The following is an 18,527-nucleotide window of genomic DNA, read 5'->3' on the forward strand; positions in this document are numbered from 1 at the left end:
TTTGGCATTTTGTAAAATCCCATTGATTTCTGTTGGAAGACTCATTGCACGTTGATATTACTGCACCACCGGAAACGGGGGCTGTTTACGTTTGGTTGTAGTCTTTTCGCTCGTCTTAGAAGGCTAGCTAGCGTGAGCAGAGGATTTAAATCATACATTGCGCCGATATATTTGTTTTTAATAATCAACGAACACCACTAACCACTCGGTGAGTTGCAGAGTTTTGAAAACGAACGTTAAGGGTTGTTTTAGGACATGTTTGAGTAGCCTACTACAGTATGCCCATTGCCAGCCACCCTGAGAAGTCAAAGGCGATTCAAAACGAGTCAGAAAAGTCGAGACAGGACCAATAGTTAAAATTTCTGTGTCCACCACTCTAGTTCATCCAAAACAAAAAGGGCCTTAAAGTGCTAAAAACTTTATGACTCCTAATTTTTTCACTAAAAGTAATTCACGAAGCATTTTAGACCTAAAAGAAGCACCTAAGTCTGGGACAGCTTAAAAGAAGTCGAGAGGACTCCTAACTTACTAAGACCTATTCACAAACCGCTTTTTGTGGCATTTCACGCATTTTGAAATGCGTATGCGGCTACAGGAGATTCTAATCGCAAGGGAACAATTTTGCATTGTAGGCATAAAAGGGATGCAATAACGCCACCAACAACAACCAAAACTACTCATTGTCAACATATAAATTAAATGTAACGTTTCATTGTGAATCAAATTAAAATATTCTCCTCTTTGCAAACGTAGACATAGATATGGTGACAGATTAATTTAATAATGTTGCAAAGATATTCCATCAATGTTTCATTAGGCTACTAGGCTATTGTTTTGCCTTACTCTTTATTCATTTACACTATTTATTCAGTTATTCATCATCTTCCATCCTTCACAATGCTTATGTAGCGCACATATTCTCAGACCTGTCACCTGTCACTCATCATCGTAGGGGAGGTGTTTGGAATCATTCCCACATTACAATCATCAGCCAATCAAGGTGGTCACTTTAGTCAAGCTCTTGCATGAGTAATGACGTCATCCATAGCAACGAAGACTCACTCTTAGTTTAGGAGTTGTCATTTTTCCTTACTAAGAGTAGGTCTGAAAGGCTTTGTAAATAACTTTTAAGAGAAAACTTCTAGCTAAAATATTTTAGTGCCATTTAGGAGTACTCCTAGTGGTAAGATAAAAGGCTTTGTGAATACGGCCCCAGATGTTTTACTTACTCTTATTATTAGCAAAATTATTCATATTTATAACAAAAATCTGAATGATATATTTAGGTTATTTTACTGAATTCATGCATATTGCTGTCCTAGAACCTAAAAACTAATTTTAAAAGCATTTATATAGGAAAATGCTACATATTTCTTAAGATCTTTTTATTATCTATTAAAAACGAAAACATTATTTGAGGTAGCAACTAGGGTTGGGCGATATGGCAAAAAAATAATATTGTGATATATTTAGTCTATTTTCCAATATACGATATTTAGAAATTTACTCTAAAAGAATTCATGATTTCTCACTTTCACCCAGTGATGTTTTAAATCATACCAGTACGATGCAGTAGGCTAGGCTAAATCATACCAGTCCAACCCCTGCAAATAATATCTGCATTAAAACATTCTTGGTTATTCACAGATGGTTTCTATTTTATATTTGCATGACATTTTATATTTGCATGTAAAAGCAGGGGTGAAAGTAGTTAACTCACTTCTCTTTTTGCATGGCTTCATGGGTTTACAGTGGGCACTAGTTAAAAAAGGACAATTCAAACGTGATTCACGCAGCTACGTGAAATGTAAGTACGACTGCAGCCGCTTGGGGTCAGCATGAGTCCGCTGTGGCGTTCCGCGGTCCTACCCAATACTCGATGCAGCTAGCGTTGTCTGACGGTCGAGTGGGTTAATGCACGTATTTCCAGAACAGGTCTGCAACTTTCAGGCAGTCCTGAGTTCAAATCCAGGCAAGAGTAATGATGCAACATTTTTCTTTAGAAATCTTTTTATTGAATCGAAGTTGTAGCCTCTACAGACAGTCGATGAGGTGTTCTGAAGTAGGCTTAGGCTGGGTGTAGGCTACTTTGAAACTTCTGCAGGGTAACGGGAGCATTTGTTTTTAAAACATAACTTGCATCTTTCCATTCCAACCATTATTAGGCCTAGGCCTATTTTTATATATTTTTTTTTTTTTGCAAGGTGTTGCTCCTGGCAAGACTTGTTTATAAGACGTTTGGAAATTAATTAATAGCTGTTTTTGGGACATGTTAAACTTTCTTTATAATGAGCGCATACGGGGAGTAAAACAACTTGTTGCCGTTTTTGGACATTAAGTTACGTTAAGCTTTTTCACGTTAAGGATTTTATTAATTTATTTAGGCTACTTGCGCAAACCCTGGATACTTTTATTGCCACACAACAATATTGGTGGTATTTGTTGTTACATTAGCTTCAGAAATTAAATTAAGAAAATGTCAAGTCAATGTAAAATGGAAGCAGGAGCAGGGAGAGATTGTACCTCCAAAATGACTCAGATCAGTTCGTCTCTGCTCTTGGGTTTGGCCTCACAGCGAATTTAACCCTCTTGTTGCTTGCAGTTTGTTTAAAAAAAAAACGCTGCAGTCGACAGATTACATTATTTATTTATGATTAATTGTGTCTTTCGATGTCTTTTACGACATCTGCTTGTTAGGCTGGGCAACTGTCAATGTCCTTGTACAAGTAAATGTTCAACAATTTGCTGGTGTACAGGCTATAATCAATTAGCTAAATCATTTGTCCAGCTGTTTAAACATTTTTTCGTGCTACATTCAAACGCAAAAAGTGCTTTGATATCTTTTTCGTTGTTGTTTGAACGCCGGCAAGCAGGCATGTTGCGGTTGCAATTCAAGTGAAATTTCTACAATATCCCAACCTATCCCACTCTGATATTTTGAGTTGTTTCGTTAAGATAAAATTATTATTTACATTTTGGGTTGAGCAAAGGAAGTTTTTTGCCTTTTTTATTCATGCCCTTTACAACTATGCTTATCCGCCCTGGCAAACTTCGACCACTGCATGATGATACTGCTTTTATTACACAACTGAGAAATAGGCGATTGGGCTCGTCCTTTACAGCAACAGGACACAATATCCCTCCAACTCTAGCCTCGCCCGTCACTTGTTGCCTATATATTTTTCCTTTCAAATTCGTGATATCACTCAAGTCTTGCTTTAGTTAATTAGCAAGTTACTACCAGAAGCCAAAAATCTGACTCACTAGCTCAAAAATGCAGTCATGTAGGCTACTTTCTGAAAATTAAACAATCGGAAGCAGCTGCAATTGTAAAGGGACATTTTGAAAGAGACCTGCTGCGTATAGTTTGATAAGCAGCGTCATGAACCGCACTCAAATAGTCTACGGTATGATTTGATTACCTTCTAATAGCCTAGGCTCTACTTTTGAAATTACATGCGGGGCTGAAGCCCTGGCAAATGTGTTTGTGGTCCTATCTGAAATTATTAGCGTCTGTAGACATTGGCGCCTGCAGGTGTATGGCTACTCAGTGTTGGGGTCGTTTGTGATTAGTAATTAGTCATGTATAAGGCCTATACATTACTCGCTACTGTAAAAAAAATGTAATCTATTGCATTACTTCTTTAAAATGAAATGTTTCTATGGACATCGTTATCAATATTGTCCCCTTTTATTTATTATTTAATTATTGACAGTTGGGAAACATTAGTCTAGTCCAAACCAGGTTGCGCTGTAGGCCTACCAGGCATTTCTTACAGATAGCTAATCAATGCTTTGTCTTAGGCTACTGAAAGCTGCCTTCAAAAGTTAATGAACACGGCACTTTCTACTGCTTTTAAAAATTGCTTTATGGAAGCGCTGCTGCCCAGCTTGCGCACCCTCCTTCACAATGTTGAATGGTGACACGCACACAACTTGCAAAACATTGAACTGCTTTGAGTGAAGTGCGCTTGCGAGTTGCGTTCCTTCTTTTATTAATACTAGATGCTCTTCTTCACACTGAACACAGTGGCAGTCCTAGCTTGTAGCCTATAGCCTAACACCCTGATATTTTTGGAATCAATTTGTGGTGTGATTGACATCAGACTAGTCATTAGCTAGTTAGTTGTGCACAGTTTCCCACTCAGTAGTAAGGTAACAAATAGCCTACTCTGATGAATTTTTTTTTTTTTGCCAATATTCTTGTTGCCCTCCCAGAATTCTGAACATCTTTGCTCGCACACTGTAGGAACTGTAACGTGATTACTGACACGTTACACCCAATTCTGCTCAGCTACGAGTAGCCTAGAGAAAGAGTCTCCCGTGTGTAAATTCACTCCAGGTTGGCCTACCCCATAAACTGCATGACAGTAGGCTATTTCTATTTATCTGTAAAATTACCACATGCATTTGTTCAACTTTATGAAGCAGAATTAAGCAGGCTATTTGAAACGCAGAATTTGACAGAATTAAGCAGGCTATTTGCGCAAGAAAGAGAAAATACATCGCACACGACTTGAGGGGGCGGGGGGGGGTCGTTATCTGGCCCCTGCACTTTGAAACTCGTTCCTGCGCCCCTGCCTTGTTGCCTTTATGATTTCCTTATAACTTTCTTATACTAAATAGGTAATGCAAACAATGACATGCCCAACCCTGGAACTGACTGACTCTGTGTCTCTCTCTCATGCGTGCACACGCTCTAAGTAGCCTACGTTCCAAATTATGGTAAGGTAAAGTTAGATCTGCTGCATGAAGAAGAGTGAGAGGAAACCCGTGTCCTGCTTTTATATTTGATAAATAGGTCCATCTCATCTCACTGTTCCCATGCATGATCTGAATAATGGTTTCATATTTGATTTTGGTTTCAAAATCCATTGCTATTTCGTTTCCAAAACAAATTGGAACTGCTTCCATCTTCTATGAACCTAGTTCATTGTTGAACAACACTAGCACTAGCCTATGCTACCGATAGACAGTGATGCTACCACCACTGTTGAACTGAAAGTTTACTTCTTCTCATCTACACCTTGACATCACACCCTCTTCTGAATAAACTGTTGAGGATTGGTTGGCGAGTGTGTGACGCGTTGTTCACGTTGTTACTGAGAGACAGGGAGAGAGGGAGCGAGGTTAAGTGTAGAGAGATAGGGACACGAAATGGCAAAGCAAGTGTTGGCGCTTAAAATAATGATGACGTGAAATATTTGCGATATAATACTTTAATGTATCTCACATACAGCAAACTGCGATATATCGTCCACCAGAGGGCAGTGTATCAGTCAATGTCAATAGACTACGTGCACGAAAGCGTGTGTTCAAATTGTTATTATTGAGCATAGGGCTGGGCGATAAAACGATAGCGATATGTATCGCAATAGACATGTAATCGATATCAATAAAAAATATGTTCGATAGAACATTCATAATTAACACACACCTCCTGCCTTACGTTGTCCATAAATAAATAGGCTAAATATATCTTGCATTGTAGTATGTCAAACTCTACCAGAGTAGGCGATAGAAGTAGGCCTACCTCAACACAGACTCTCCTTGCCCCGTGCACGCTCTCTCTCTCCCTCTCAACAGGCGCATCCCTCCTCAGCATGCACATGTAATCCAAACATTAATCATGCAAGACGACTGGCTAAATTGCTATTAAATCTGGTTAGCATCATTAGCACGCTGCACGAATTTGTTCAAAACTGTTGCATTCAAATTGACTGCTAAGTTCTAATCATCATCTCAATCCCGATGCAAATGGAAAAGTATTTTCCAAGACTCAAACGGGCCTGTCCCAAGGAGAAAAAGTATTCATTTGAAACTTAAACACACGTAGGGAAACTGAACAGTCTAACCAGACTATGACTGTGTCTCAAATCGCGTACTTCTGCACTTACAATACCTAATTTGAGTGCATGAGGGTGTTCACACTGAAAATTCCAACGACACGAAGGGCGCTGCAAGTTCCCGGATGGTGCACTCATAACGGTCAAAAAGCTGAGTGTGCAACGCTGGACACTTTTCGCCCTTAACGGACGCCATCTTGCCCAAATAGCGGAAGGGGAGGGAGTGTTTTCAAACTCGTGGTAATCGCGGTTGAGAAAGCTGAAGCAGCAGCAGTGGAAAACAGACTTTACGGAGGTACAAGCAAGTTATAACATAAACGGTTCATGTTTTGACACAGTATGACCATGTCACTGTCGAATTGAGGACGCCAATAAAGTTATATTAAAATGTTTGCGATCGTCATTTCCGTGAAGTGCACGGAGTTAGTGTTTGATATGAGACAATACTATTTTGTTAAAATTTGCGCACTCCGCCAGTAAGCACACAGTGCACATAGTGTACTACACGAAAGTGTACTCACGTAAGTACACCAATTGAGACAGACTCTATGATAAACTAGCAAATTAAGCTAACGTTAGTCTAGTTTGTTTACAATATTTCCAGGCTTCAACCAGTGCTGCTTTTCATTCAGACTTATCTGCACATTTATTTATTTGAGTGTTTTTCATGATTGTGTTGCCATTTCTTTTCCCTGTTTGCTTTGATTGATAACTGAGGTGAGTAAAATCAGAGGAAGGTTAAGTTTAAAATAAAAGTGTCTATTATGTCTATGTGTGAGCTCACTAACGAACCAGCCAGGATGCTAACTTCACCTACAGGAGCCCAGATGACCAATAATAGTCTTGCTAATGAGCTTGCGATTTTACTTCACCAGGCGTGAAAAAAACACAGTTTTAAGTATCACAGTTTTCGGTTCTGTACAGTTTTTCTTGTTATTTTTCCTTTTAATCTTTAACACTTTAGAAATACCATACTTCAGCATATGATGTATAGCTTAATTATCCACCATTTCGACTGCAGTATTAGTATAGTTATATCATGTAATCATGCACAAACTGAAAGAATTTGACTTGACTTTAAGCACAATATTAAGACCACCTCTGAGGAAAGGTGATATTTTGATACAGCAAAAGTGAAGACATTGATGATTTCAAATTACTTTTCATTTATTTGGCAAAGAAATGTGATGTTGCCAACTACAGGAACTTATATGCCTTTGTAGCACACTAAGATTGACTGAAATATTACGGAATATTTTAATTACCTTACAGTAAAAATTATTTATTATTAGCCTACTACACGTCTTCCCTGCACACATGAGAGAAGGGGGCGCTCATATAGCCTCCTACTCCCCTTAATGATTGCAAATATAGACTTGATTGCGACTTCCAAACCGTTTGTGAGGGCTACTTTGTTAATATTTGGGAAACTGCAAGTAAGGGGCTGCGACCGCACAGCCTAAGCTGCTGAAGTGCCGCAAGGGCGCAGCTAGTGAACTTTTACTAGTGAAACAATTAGGGGTTTGCACGGACGTCACGTTCTGGGCTACCGCCCAGCTGCATGGCCATGTTGGACGTAAAGAGCTGAATGAAGTACAATGGAGTATTATGCACTTTGGATACCTTACAGGAGATATTCCAGAGGTCTCTATCTACTGCAAATGTTCCACAGTCATGGAAACACTCCACAATCATTCCCATTCCCAAGAAGAGCAGCCTTAAAGTCCTGAATGACCTAATACCCATAGCCCTCACCTCCCTTGTTATGAAGGCCTTTGAGAGGATTGTGAAAGCTCACATTATCAGCGCCACAGTTTCAAAGATGGATCCTCTTCAATTTGCATATCGTGCCAAAAGAGGGGTGGATGATACCAAAATCTACATATTGAATGCCATTCATGAACATGTAGAAAGCCCAAATTATTTTGCCCGGCTCCTATTCGCGGATTTCTCGTCTGCCTTTAACACCATTCAACCTCACATGCTGGCTAAAAAACGTATAGACTGTTTCAACCTGGATCATCAGCTAATTCTGTGGATCACAGACTTTCTGACCCAAAGAACACAGAAGGTGCTAGTCAACAAGAGGTTCTCCGACATTAGATACACGTCCACTGGCTCACCCCAGGGTTGTGTCCTCTCACCACTACTTTTCATCTTGTACACAGATGACTGTAGAAGCCCCCATGCTGATCGTCATCTAGTGAAGTTTGCTGACGATACTGTTCTCCTTTCCCTGCTATATGGTTCTGTCCAAGATCACGGGCCTGTCCTCAGTGAGTTTGTGGAATGGTGTGATAACTGCTTTTTGGAGCTAAATGTTACAAAGACTAAGGAGATGTTCATTGACTTCACTAAGCATGGAGGAAGCAGGACTGCAACTACAATCCATGGGGAACCAGTGGAAGTTGTACATGAATATAAATACCTGGGCACTGTCATTGATGACAAACTGCGTTTTGACTCTAATACAGAGGTGATTATTAAAAAGTGATAAACAACAGAGCTGCAAAGGCATATAGGGCAGGACTTGGACCACAAGAAAAGGCACGATATTTCGAGAAATTACGGTTTATTGGCAGCGCAGATCCATATGAATTGGGTGAGGGAGACAGTACCAAGTCCAACCACAAGCGCCCCCCTTCCTCTGATAACTTCTGGCATTATTCTCCTTTCTCCCTGGTTTTTTAATAACTTTTGGAAGTCGATACCTACTCCAGATGTTTTTCTCAGTCTGACCTATTGGTACAACCCAGCAAAAACACAGCAATAATTAACCAAAAAAAAAATTTATTGCAAAAACACAGCAATAATTAACCATTTTCCTTGACAATGTTAGGGATTTACTTCAGTGCCTAATGCTTTCTAATGAGGCGAGTATCTCCAATATGACGACGTCCCGATCTGATGACACGCCGTGCAAACCCCTAATACATTTAAGCTCACGATATTCAGAACGGACCATCCTCCCGATTAGCCACTCCAGGCCTGTACTAGCATAATTAATATGTGTTGCACAATGCTTGCACGCAGTCGCAGTTCCGTTTTCTAAATCCAAAATGTTCACACACACCAGACTTATGTGACACTGGTGCATCCCCCAACTCCGGGCTCCCACTTGCCATTCCTACACCTTATCCGCAGCACTCAACACCTCCGCTTTCAGGAGAAAGGAGAAACTGCCTGGGGTCACATATTGGTATGACGCTACATTACTATTACATTACACTGATTGCATTACGGTGATATTTTATTTAGTTTTTATAGTATATTCAGTATTTTATGCTTATCTTCTACTGTTTATATTGTACAATGGAGTTTTCTTATATGTATATTACTTTTTCTGCTGTAAGTGCATGTTGTGTGTGATGTCTGTATGCTACTGAGACCTTGAATTTCCCCTTGGGGATCAATAAAGTATCTATCCATCAGTGGCGGCCGGTGGTTAAAAAAATAACGGAGGAAGAAATGTCCGCTTGATTGGTGTTAGTGGCAAATGTAAGTTTGTGATGGTGTTGGTGGCATATGTGAACGAGTATGTAAGCCACCTACCCAGACACATTTATAGCAGCAGAATGTACTATGTAGCATTTTAACTGGCAATGTTGTGATGTTGTGCAATAAATGCTGTTCTGACATTCTTAGGGGGAGGGGGGGTCTGACCTAAGGAGCTAGGCTAGCATGCAGTAGCCAGAAAAGTTGTGGGTTCAATTCTTGGCTTCCACCATTGTGCATTTGAGCAAGGCACTTAACCCCAAACTCCTCCAGGGATAATAGACTTTGTAATATAATTTAAATATACAAGTCACTTTGGATAATGGTGCTAAATTAATAAATGTAAATGTAAATAAATGTAAATTTAGGTCTGGGAAGTCAGGGAAGATATGTAGGTCTAGTTATGAAACACTGTTTTCCTGATGTGCAAAATTATGAAAAGTCTGGAGGTTTTGCTCAATGTAATACATTTGCAAAAAAGTCTATAATACTAAAAATAGACACTTGTTTTATAAAACCATGTAACTATTGACCATTAAAAATAGACCTTAAAAGTGGTTATTTGTAACATGCTAATGTTTTTAAAGCCAAATTGCTATTATTTAAAGAGAGGTTGTAATAGCTAAGTGGGAATTTATACTCGAAAATACCTCCCTTTGCCATTGAAAACGACGTGATTCACGAGCCGCTGGGGTCCGAGGCGTTTATAATGGACTTCAATGAGGGGCTTGAGGAGGAAGCTCCTCCATACAGTAATTTTCAATTGCGATAGGGGGTGCTGTTGGCATTTTGACCTAGGGGAACGATTTTGTTAATTTAAAGTGTTCAAATAGTAATATATTAACAGTCATTTATCAGAATAGTAATTCACTTTATATATTTTTTTCATGGCATGCTCCGAACAGAGACAAGCGAGCCAAACGGTTCAGATTATTTTTCATGAACCGTGCCATCCCTAGAAGGGACTAACCCTGAAATGAATGTCACAATACTTAATTTTATTAGTATCGATCAGTGGCGGACCGTCAGGGCCTTCAAGGCCTTCTCTGAAGGCCTAACTATTTTCAAACGAATTAAAAATAATAGTGTCTTTAATATAACATTTTACTTTACCATTTATATTCGCTTCTTCTTCTTCTCCTTCCCGATCGTTCTTGATTAGGCTACTACCATATCCTACCGCTGTCCGCTATATTTGATTGACAGATTGTGTAAACATACAGTGAGGGTGTGCGATACATTTTTATCCAATCGCATGTCTTCCCTTGTTAAGGCCCGCATCAGGCCTTCACAAGGAATCACTGCGTTTTCGGTACCTAAGAAACCATTAGAAATCATGTTTGGATTTGGGTTAATTGATGGCTACATCTGTCTGATTAGCCAATCAAATCGACCTTTTATGGTGAGGAAGGCAGGTCTGACTGCAGTTGGGCCTGCAATGTTCGAAAAGAATACCCGGAACCGTTCATCACGAATTTTAACGCTATCTATTTGACTTGAGGAACTTCGTGAGCATCTTCTGTCAGTCAGACGGACATTCACTGGAAAAGTACATGATGTCACACTGACATGGCTATGGTTATAGCTATGGACAGTATATTGACCGTTTTTGTTTTAAATATATATATTGATAAGCCTTCATTAAGCAAAATTGTATCATGTAACGTTACAGTGTCAACTGGACTACATGTTAGCAAGATGCACATCATGTCAGCTAGCTCTGCACGTAGCTGGTCAATAGCCTATGCAGGAATTGGTAAGTTTTGTTTCGTGTTTATTTAATAACATAGACTTGTAATACATGCTTGTAATCTGGCCCTTTTCTATATAAAAAAAGTGTTTTTGTGCTGCTTGCAAACCGCAGTGCTTGGTTACTAGATTGTATGCTAGCTTGAAGTTGTGTGTGAGTTGATGTGGCTTTGGTGAAGCTGTCTGGATCGGCATCTATGTGAAAATTGTAATTTGCCTTGGTTTCCTCCTGCCCTGCTAGTTAGTCTGACTTTTTATATATCGGTGTTTTGTGGACATTATTGGTGAAATCCATGGCGTGGTCATCAGACATTATGGAATAGGCAACAAGCAGTAGTAGCAGCATAGGGCAATACATTTTCTGACCTTTATGTTTAATATCATGGTGGTGTGCTGAAACACTTTCTCATAAATACGTTTGGCAAACACTGTAGGATAGCCTACTGTAGTTCCACATTAGCTTTTGAGTAATCAGAGCAGCAGCACAACCTAAAACAGTTGCACTGTAACGTTAAAGCTACAGCCCTACAGCCCTACAAACAGTCTAAAGCAAGTTTGCCGATATCAGATTAACGCCCTACAAACAGTCTAAAGCAAGCTTGCTGATATCAGATTAAACTATTAAATGATTTGGACACATCATTGTAGACCTGTGGCAGTGCCATATGTGCGTGCAAGTCATGAACATAAGTTAGGCAACCAATAGCCTAAATATTTCAAAATAGTCTGCACAAACCCATACTTGAGCGCACTTGGTGTTCACTTTAAATAAGACATGGACTAAATTGCACGTCTTCACCGGACAGTAGCAGGCAGCAGATTGTATAATGAATATGGGTGATAAATAAGTAGCCTAACCACTGAACGCACGGTCCGCCACTGGTATTAATACTAGGGCTGACTTTACGTTCGAAAATCGATTGCACAATGGATTGGACCAACCAACACAAGTTTTGAAAACCAAAATAGGCAATCAATTTTAACCAAATATGTACACTATTAATTTTAAACGAATTAAACAAATAATAATATCGATTCATCTCGTAAAGTTTTTAATGGCACAAATATAGAATATTCTAATTTTAAATTAAAATTCATCCTGTTAGACAAATTAAATGAGTTTGAGCAATGAGTCGATGAGCTTGACAGTATTCTGTAATAGCATGTCATCATTCTGATAGAATGTCAAAAATATGAAAAGCTAAACGAAGCTAAAATGTTACCGCAGAATCTCCCCCGCTAGTCAACACATTAACCGGTCATCACAAAATAATCTCAAAGGCTTTCAAAATACTGTAAACACAGTCCAGACCTTGTCTCGTCGTTCTGAGCTGGGATCATCAATGTTATGGAAGGTGTTCTCGTCAATGTCCCCCAACCAGAGATGTTCTCCAATCCCAATTAAGCAATTTGGGTTCCCCTTGCAATTCCTCCTACACACAATGAGAACAGTTGTGCAGGCTAACGTTACTACTTTGCGTTTCACAGTTTTACTAACGTTAGCATTCGTTACATCATTAATTCACACCAAAACATTTGCTATGTCATGTTTTTCTCGTTAGCCTAGCAAACTTAGACATAACAAGTAAGTTTCAATAACATAATGTTACCAAATAACGTAGAGCTACGTCTGATGTACCGTTAACGTTACATGCAATGACCAACATATTTACCTGCATGTTCCTCTTTTGCATGCTGATAGAGCGATTCGATAAGCTTGTTCGATATGTTCGTTTTTAATATCTTCTGGTTTCACCGTCTCAACCCACTGCCAAGCGGCTTTCTCTAGCTGTACCCGAGGAGCCATCCTGCACTTAAAATAAGAGAACCCAGACTGTTAAGATGGAGAGGTCGTGGATGCACGCGGCCTTCACGGCACCGCTAGCTAGGTAAACGTTAGCCAGCTACGTTTTACTAATCACACAATCATTCAAATTGTGAAACACAAATATCAATGGCTAAGGTGAACCCCACCCTTCAAATATAGAGTCTGGAAAACTTAAGCGGTACTTTTGGTAACGTATCTCTGACTGTGATGCTAACTTTGTAGCTACTGAGTTAGCATGTACAGCTAACTAGCTGGCACTACTTTGTTAGCTTTAAACAGCGCTAACGTTAGCCAGATATTTTCTACCTAACTTAGCCTAATTGCAAAATAGCCTTCAAGTTCAAGCAAGGTCTATTTAATTAAACAGTTAGATTGAATCTTGAGATTCACCTCGATGTTACATTTCCGATAATACCGTTAACGTTAGATGTAATGCACTTGTGATGACATTTCATTCCAGTTCGTATTTAGCGCCCTTGCGTCAGTTGCGATATGAGTACTTTCCTCCCTTCAGAGAAGGAGCTTTGCTCCAGTTTCTGCAGTTGCGCGTGACGCAAAGCCTCTGACGTCACGTGTTTGCTGAAGCAACCGTATGAAAAAAAAAAATCTGAGATGCCCTAAATAACGTATTAGGCTGCCAAAAATTATTATTACAGTGCATGCAAAGCTATGCACTGTTTGTTATTCGGTGACTTCTTTATAGATGATTAGATAGAGATAGTGATGATTTAAATAATTACCCTCCAATCTCCAAATTACCAAAGATTTTTGAATCATTGGTTAATTCAACTCAAGTAATTTCTTTCCAGTCATCAAATATTACATCCACAACAATCTGGGTTAAGAATAGTCCAGGCAAAGTAACTCTTTTTTTTTCAGAATAGGCTATCAGGCTACCCAAAATATACCCGCATAGGCTTAATTTTTTCCTTTACTCCTACCACAATAAAACTTTACACAATGAAAGTCTACATGAAAAGTAAAACATTTTGTATTAGAAGTTTGTTTGAAAATTAATTTGAATATGCAAATGAGCAATATACTAATCGCATAGGCCTATGCCCAAAATACACCCTAATGGGCTTATTTTTTCCTTTACTTCTATCACAATCAAACCTCGCACAGTGAAAGTATATGAAAAGTAAAAAAATTTAAGTTTCTTGGGAAAATTAATTTTAAATATGCAAATGAGCTAAACACTAGGCATAACTGACTTATGGCCAAGAAGCCATAAAGTCACAAGTATAAAAAACAGGGACCAAATAACTTACATATTCTTGTCCATTCAGTAAGTTAACGTATGCACAAACGCGATACATTTGAAGTCACTTGCCACACTTAGGCTACCACCTGGGTCCCTTGCCACAAAAAGACTTATTGACCTTAAAGGTTGTATCAGCGATAGCAGGGATTAAGATAGATCTGGGCCAGATCTGCAAAATGGGCCTGGGCCCAGTTTCCCGATGACGACGGAGAAACGCTCTTAAGAGGGTTTTCTACGATTAATCTTACGATCGTTCGTTTGGTTTTTCCGACTGTTTCCCGAACATGCTCGTATCGTGAACGCGCGTGCACTGTCCACGTTAATAGTTCTGAAATATCCTCTGATTTGATGGTGATGTCAGGTGACTGCACGTCACAGCTATAGGCCTACCGTTTAAACTTCGGATCTACACATAAATTCACATCAATACGAAAATAGAAACACTTTGACATCTGTATGTAAGCATCCCAAGTAGGTTATATACCACACACAGACATAAATAATTGTAATTATTATGACCGCCGCGAAACCCAAAAAATGCAGTTTTTCCTAAATAACTACCTGAACCGTGGCACCGAAGATGAAGAAATTTTTATGGTATGTTGGTCTCAAGGGCCCACATCAACCTAGCCCATAATCACTCATTTGTGATTCGCACCCCCCCGGTAAAAATGAAAATGCAATATCATTCTGCTTTAATCGCCCCTCTCTTCAGTTAAGATGTTCAGAACTGCACCAAATTGTATGTGTATGATTAACCTGACATTCTCTGGGGGTATGCCAAGTTTCGTAGAATTTCATCCATGGGGGGGTCTAAAAAAATTAAGTTATGTGTACATTTAGTGACTGTACACTCATTGGCCTGTAGATGGTGGTGCACACATACACACGCACACACACACAGGCACACACATACCATCAGTATCGGCAATTACAACGGCCGATACATAATTACAAATTCAGTAGGATTAAAGGAAAACCAAATATTCATCATAATAATTTGGCTGCATTTCCAGTATTGGCGTCACATAGTCGTTTGTCCACCAGATGGCGCATCGTTGCAGTGAGACGTAATTTTGTTGGAAGCTAATCTAAAGTGGGTTGGAAAGACACTACGCTTCCTACAAGGACAACACTGTAGTTTACCGCAGAGAACGTCTAATAAGGGTAGGGTGATTTCTGCATGACATGTAATTCCCATTTCTTCTTGAAGCCGAAATAAATCTGAGAATGTTTATCGGACATGCTTGTTTTTTACTGCAGGTAGGCTTTGTTAATCTTAAATTATATCAATAGCCTAGAGTAGGTAAAATAATGTTACCGTTAGCATTGGTTGAGTGATGGAGGCCAATTTGATTATTGATGTATTTGTAGAAAACTATAAATGCGGTTATAGGCTACCAAGAAAATGTATAACAGCACTCAATTGCATCTTTCCACTGTCATCTCATTTGCTTATGACTAGAAAACCATCACGTAGTGAACCTGTTGTGGCTAACTCACTTATGGTTTTCTAATGGGAAATATATAGGCTACCTGAAAGATAACCTGTCTATGATGCATCCTAAACACCGGGCTGGGACATTTAGCTCAAAGTCTCAAAAAGCATCTGAGTCAACGTTCATTCCCAAACACCCATATAGGCTACTTCAATCCTCTATTTTCAAAGGTGATTCAAGTAAGGAAGAGCATGGCTCAAAGTAAAGTAATTAGGACTGAAACTACATAAATTCATCAAAGTGAATAATTTGTGTCAACTCGCCGCAATGTAGATTTATTAACGCACCCGTGATCTACACCTCCATTTAAACCAAATGTTTTAGAGCGCACGTTGAGAGATGTATCCAGGTGTAAGAAGAACGCCTTCAGAAATGATATATATATATATATATATAGCCTCGGAAAGATAGAGACGTCGAGCTATATCATCACTTAAAGGAGCTTGTTGTGGACAAGTAGGGTGAAGAGTTAAATGGCAATGATGTTATTACATACTCGTTAATCTGACTCCATTTTGATTAATAATTTGTATCACCAATCCATTACCAAGTAACTAGTTTATCAGCTATGGAGGAGAATGGCATGGCACACTACGAGAATTGAAGTTATCCGATTGGTAGGCAAATGAACAATTTAATAGGCATTAAGTCTTAAAGGTAAATGTAACCAATATCACTTCAGTTGAATGTACAAGTAAACGTACATAGTCTACTGTAACATAGAAGCAAATGTTATTAAAGGAAACTTAACCAATTCACAGAGGTAAACTTGACAAGTTAGAGATAACTGATACACCAGATAAAATAATACAAACCCAGAGATAGAGAAAAGGGGAGAGAGAAAGAGAGAGAGAGAGAGAGAAAGACAAAGGGAGACAGAGAGAGAGGAAGAGAGAGGGGGGGGAAAGAGAGAGACCCAGAAAAGAGGTCCAAGGTGGAAAAGAAGAGAAGATGGGAAAAGAAGCCCCAAGATGGGAAAGAAGACAGAAGAAGAGCAGAGCAGAGAGAGCCGAGAGGAAGAGAAGAGCAGAGAAGAGAAGAGAAGAGAAGAGAAGAGAAGAGAGAGAAGAAGAGGGAAGAGAAGAAGAGCCCCAAGATGGGAAAGAAGATAGAAGAGAAGAGAGCAGAGCAGAAGAACCTGGAGGACCAGAGCCTCCACTTTTATCATTCACTTGGGCCACCCCCGACTCATCAGAGCCTTTGTTGTCTGAGGTGGATGGGTGTGGCCCAGGTGGATATCACAACTTTATGCTACAGTTTAATTCTTAATCTACAACTATGCACAGATACATTCAATTGTACCAAAACCATAATCAGACTGTTGCCCACATTACAAGTATTAATTCAAGACCAAACATGAATGTATTATTCACAACACATATTTACAGAGCAATACTGTATGATAATGAGGTTGGCCTATCTCACCAAAAGATATCAAGTAGGCCCAGGACTGAGCTATCTCTCAGTAGTGGGGCCAGAACAAGGAACAAATGGTCACACTTTATGCATGAGCGGGTGTTGGGGATCTTTGGCCATGGCCAGCTAAGACAATACAGATCAAACACAGGCATCCACACATGTAAATTGAATGCAAAAAGGCATTCTTTAGAAATGCATAAGATTTGGGCAAAAGACGGGCCTTACAGATCGCCCAGTTGACAGCGTGAGTCACTCATAAATTCACAGATGTCAAAACAAGACCCGTCGTCCATCTTCTCATTGTTGTTCATAGTGTCCGAAGGAGACTCTCAAATCAGTGCCATGCGTTTGGCATTAGTTATCCAGGTTTCCAGTCACGAGTCCTTTAGCTGTCACACCCCCTGGGTGCGAATGTCTTTGCCTTCTGTGTAAAGGTGACCTGGGGAGTTGAGCAGACCCTGGCAACGGCTCAAATCCATAACTGGGATTTTGAAATCAGACATGTAATATCATAGCTTTGACATAACATCTCATTACACTGTAAAAATTGGATAGTTCCTTGAAGAACCTCAATGTTACTCCAAGAACCCAGGGGCTCTTCTGAGAACTCAAACGTGCCTTGATGCTCTTAGAGGTCTCTGCAAGAACCTTAACGATTTTTCAGTATGAAAGGAGGTTCCTCAAAGAACCCAATTTAATCAAGGTTCCTGGAGGATCTCCAGCTGAGAAAGAATAATTTTCTTGAATTTATCTTTTACAGGCCTATATTGCTGTGTAGCCTAGGCCTAACTGGTTCAAAACATAGGCTAACCTAATCAGATAATATGATGCTAGGCCTGCGATAGGCTATGACAACAAAATAAGAGTTTTGATGAGTAATCGCCTATAGTTTGACTAGTGTTTAATTGCGCAAAAGATCTGAAGCATTCAGCTACTTGTGTGGTGTTTTGTTAATTGTGTGTAATTAACTATTTTGAAAAACTAGACGAGCATAGGCTAGGCCTACTGCCTATGCCAAAATAGCAGCAGAACACGGTCGGATAACTCGATGGGCGCACAGGTGTTGCTCGAGGCGATGACGCGCGTGTGGAATCTTCTACTACAGGAGGTGAGTGCAACATTTTGACAGCCCTATCTCAAGCTTTTTTAATGTTGACGTTTGTCAGAAACTATACCTTAAATGATACATATTGTACATATTAAATGGAAACGAGACGTTTTAACCATGACCTCATTAGGCTATAGCATACAACTAAAGGTAAGATCAACGTGTCACCGTTCGTGAACGTTAACCTTAACTTTTTGTTTAACATAACGTTAGAGCTTAGCAGCCTTATTTAGCCTACCGTTAGTTTTTTAAAGTTATAAGATAGCATTATGCCTTGGCTTGTATGCTATGCTTAAACTGAATGTTAGCCAAATATTCT

At 39.4% G+C, this 18,527-nt stretch overlaps 1 protein-coding gene across 6 annotated transcripts in view; it reads right to left on the reverse strand.

Annotated features, from left to right (window-relative positions):
• Positions 1-13,425, reverse strand: part of usp48 (ubiquitin specific peptidase 48) — a 253,629-nt gene extending 240,204 nt beyond the window's left edge. For 4 of the 6 annotated variants that reach the window (XM_076268710.1, XM_076268711.1, XM_076268714.1 and 1 more), the window contains exons 1-3: positions 13,309-13,425; positions 12,764-12,898; positions 12,403-12,523 (exon numbers count right to left, since the gene is read on the reverse strand). In XM_076268710.1, the coding sequence (XP_076124825.1) occupies positions 12,403-12,523; positions 12,764-12,898; positions 13,309-13,373 (321 nt within the window). In that variant the 5' untranslated portion in view covers positions 13,374-13,425. Of the gene's footprint in view, positions 1-12,402; positions 12,524-12,763; positions 12,904-13,308 lie in introns of those variants that run through there. The other 2 variants (XM_076268712.1, XM_076268713.1) reach the window with 2 other exon arrangements.
• Between the last annotated feature and the right edge of the window lie 5,102 nt (positions 13,426-18,527).

The sequence above is a fragment of the Alosa pseudoharengus genome, unplaced genomic scaffold, assembly GCF_046254945.1.
Source record: "Alosa pseudoharengus isolate Yale_2024_CS ecotype anadromous, Long Island Sound unplaced genomic scaffold, YU_APseudo_1.1 YU_APseudo_1.1_scf_5, whole genome shotgun sequence".
Classification (NCBI taxonomy): domain Eukaryota; kingdom Metazoa; phylum Chordata; class Actinopteri; order Clupeiformes; family Clupeidae; genus Alosa; species Alosa pseudoharengus.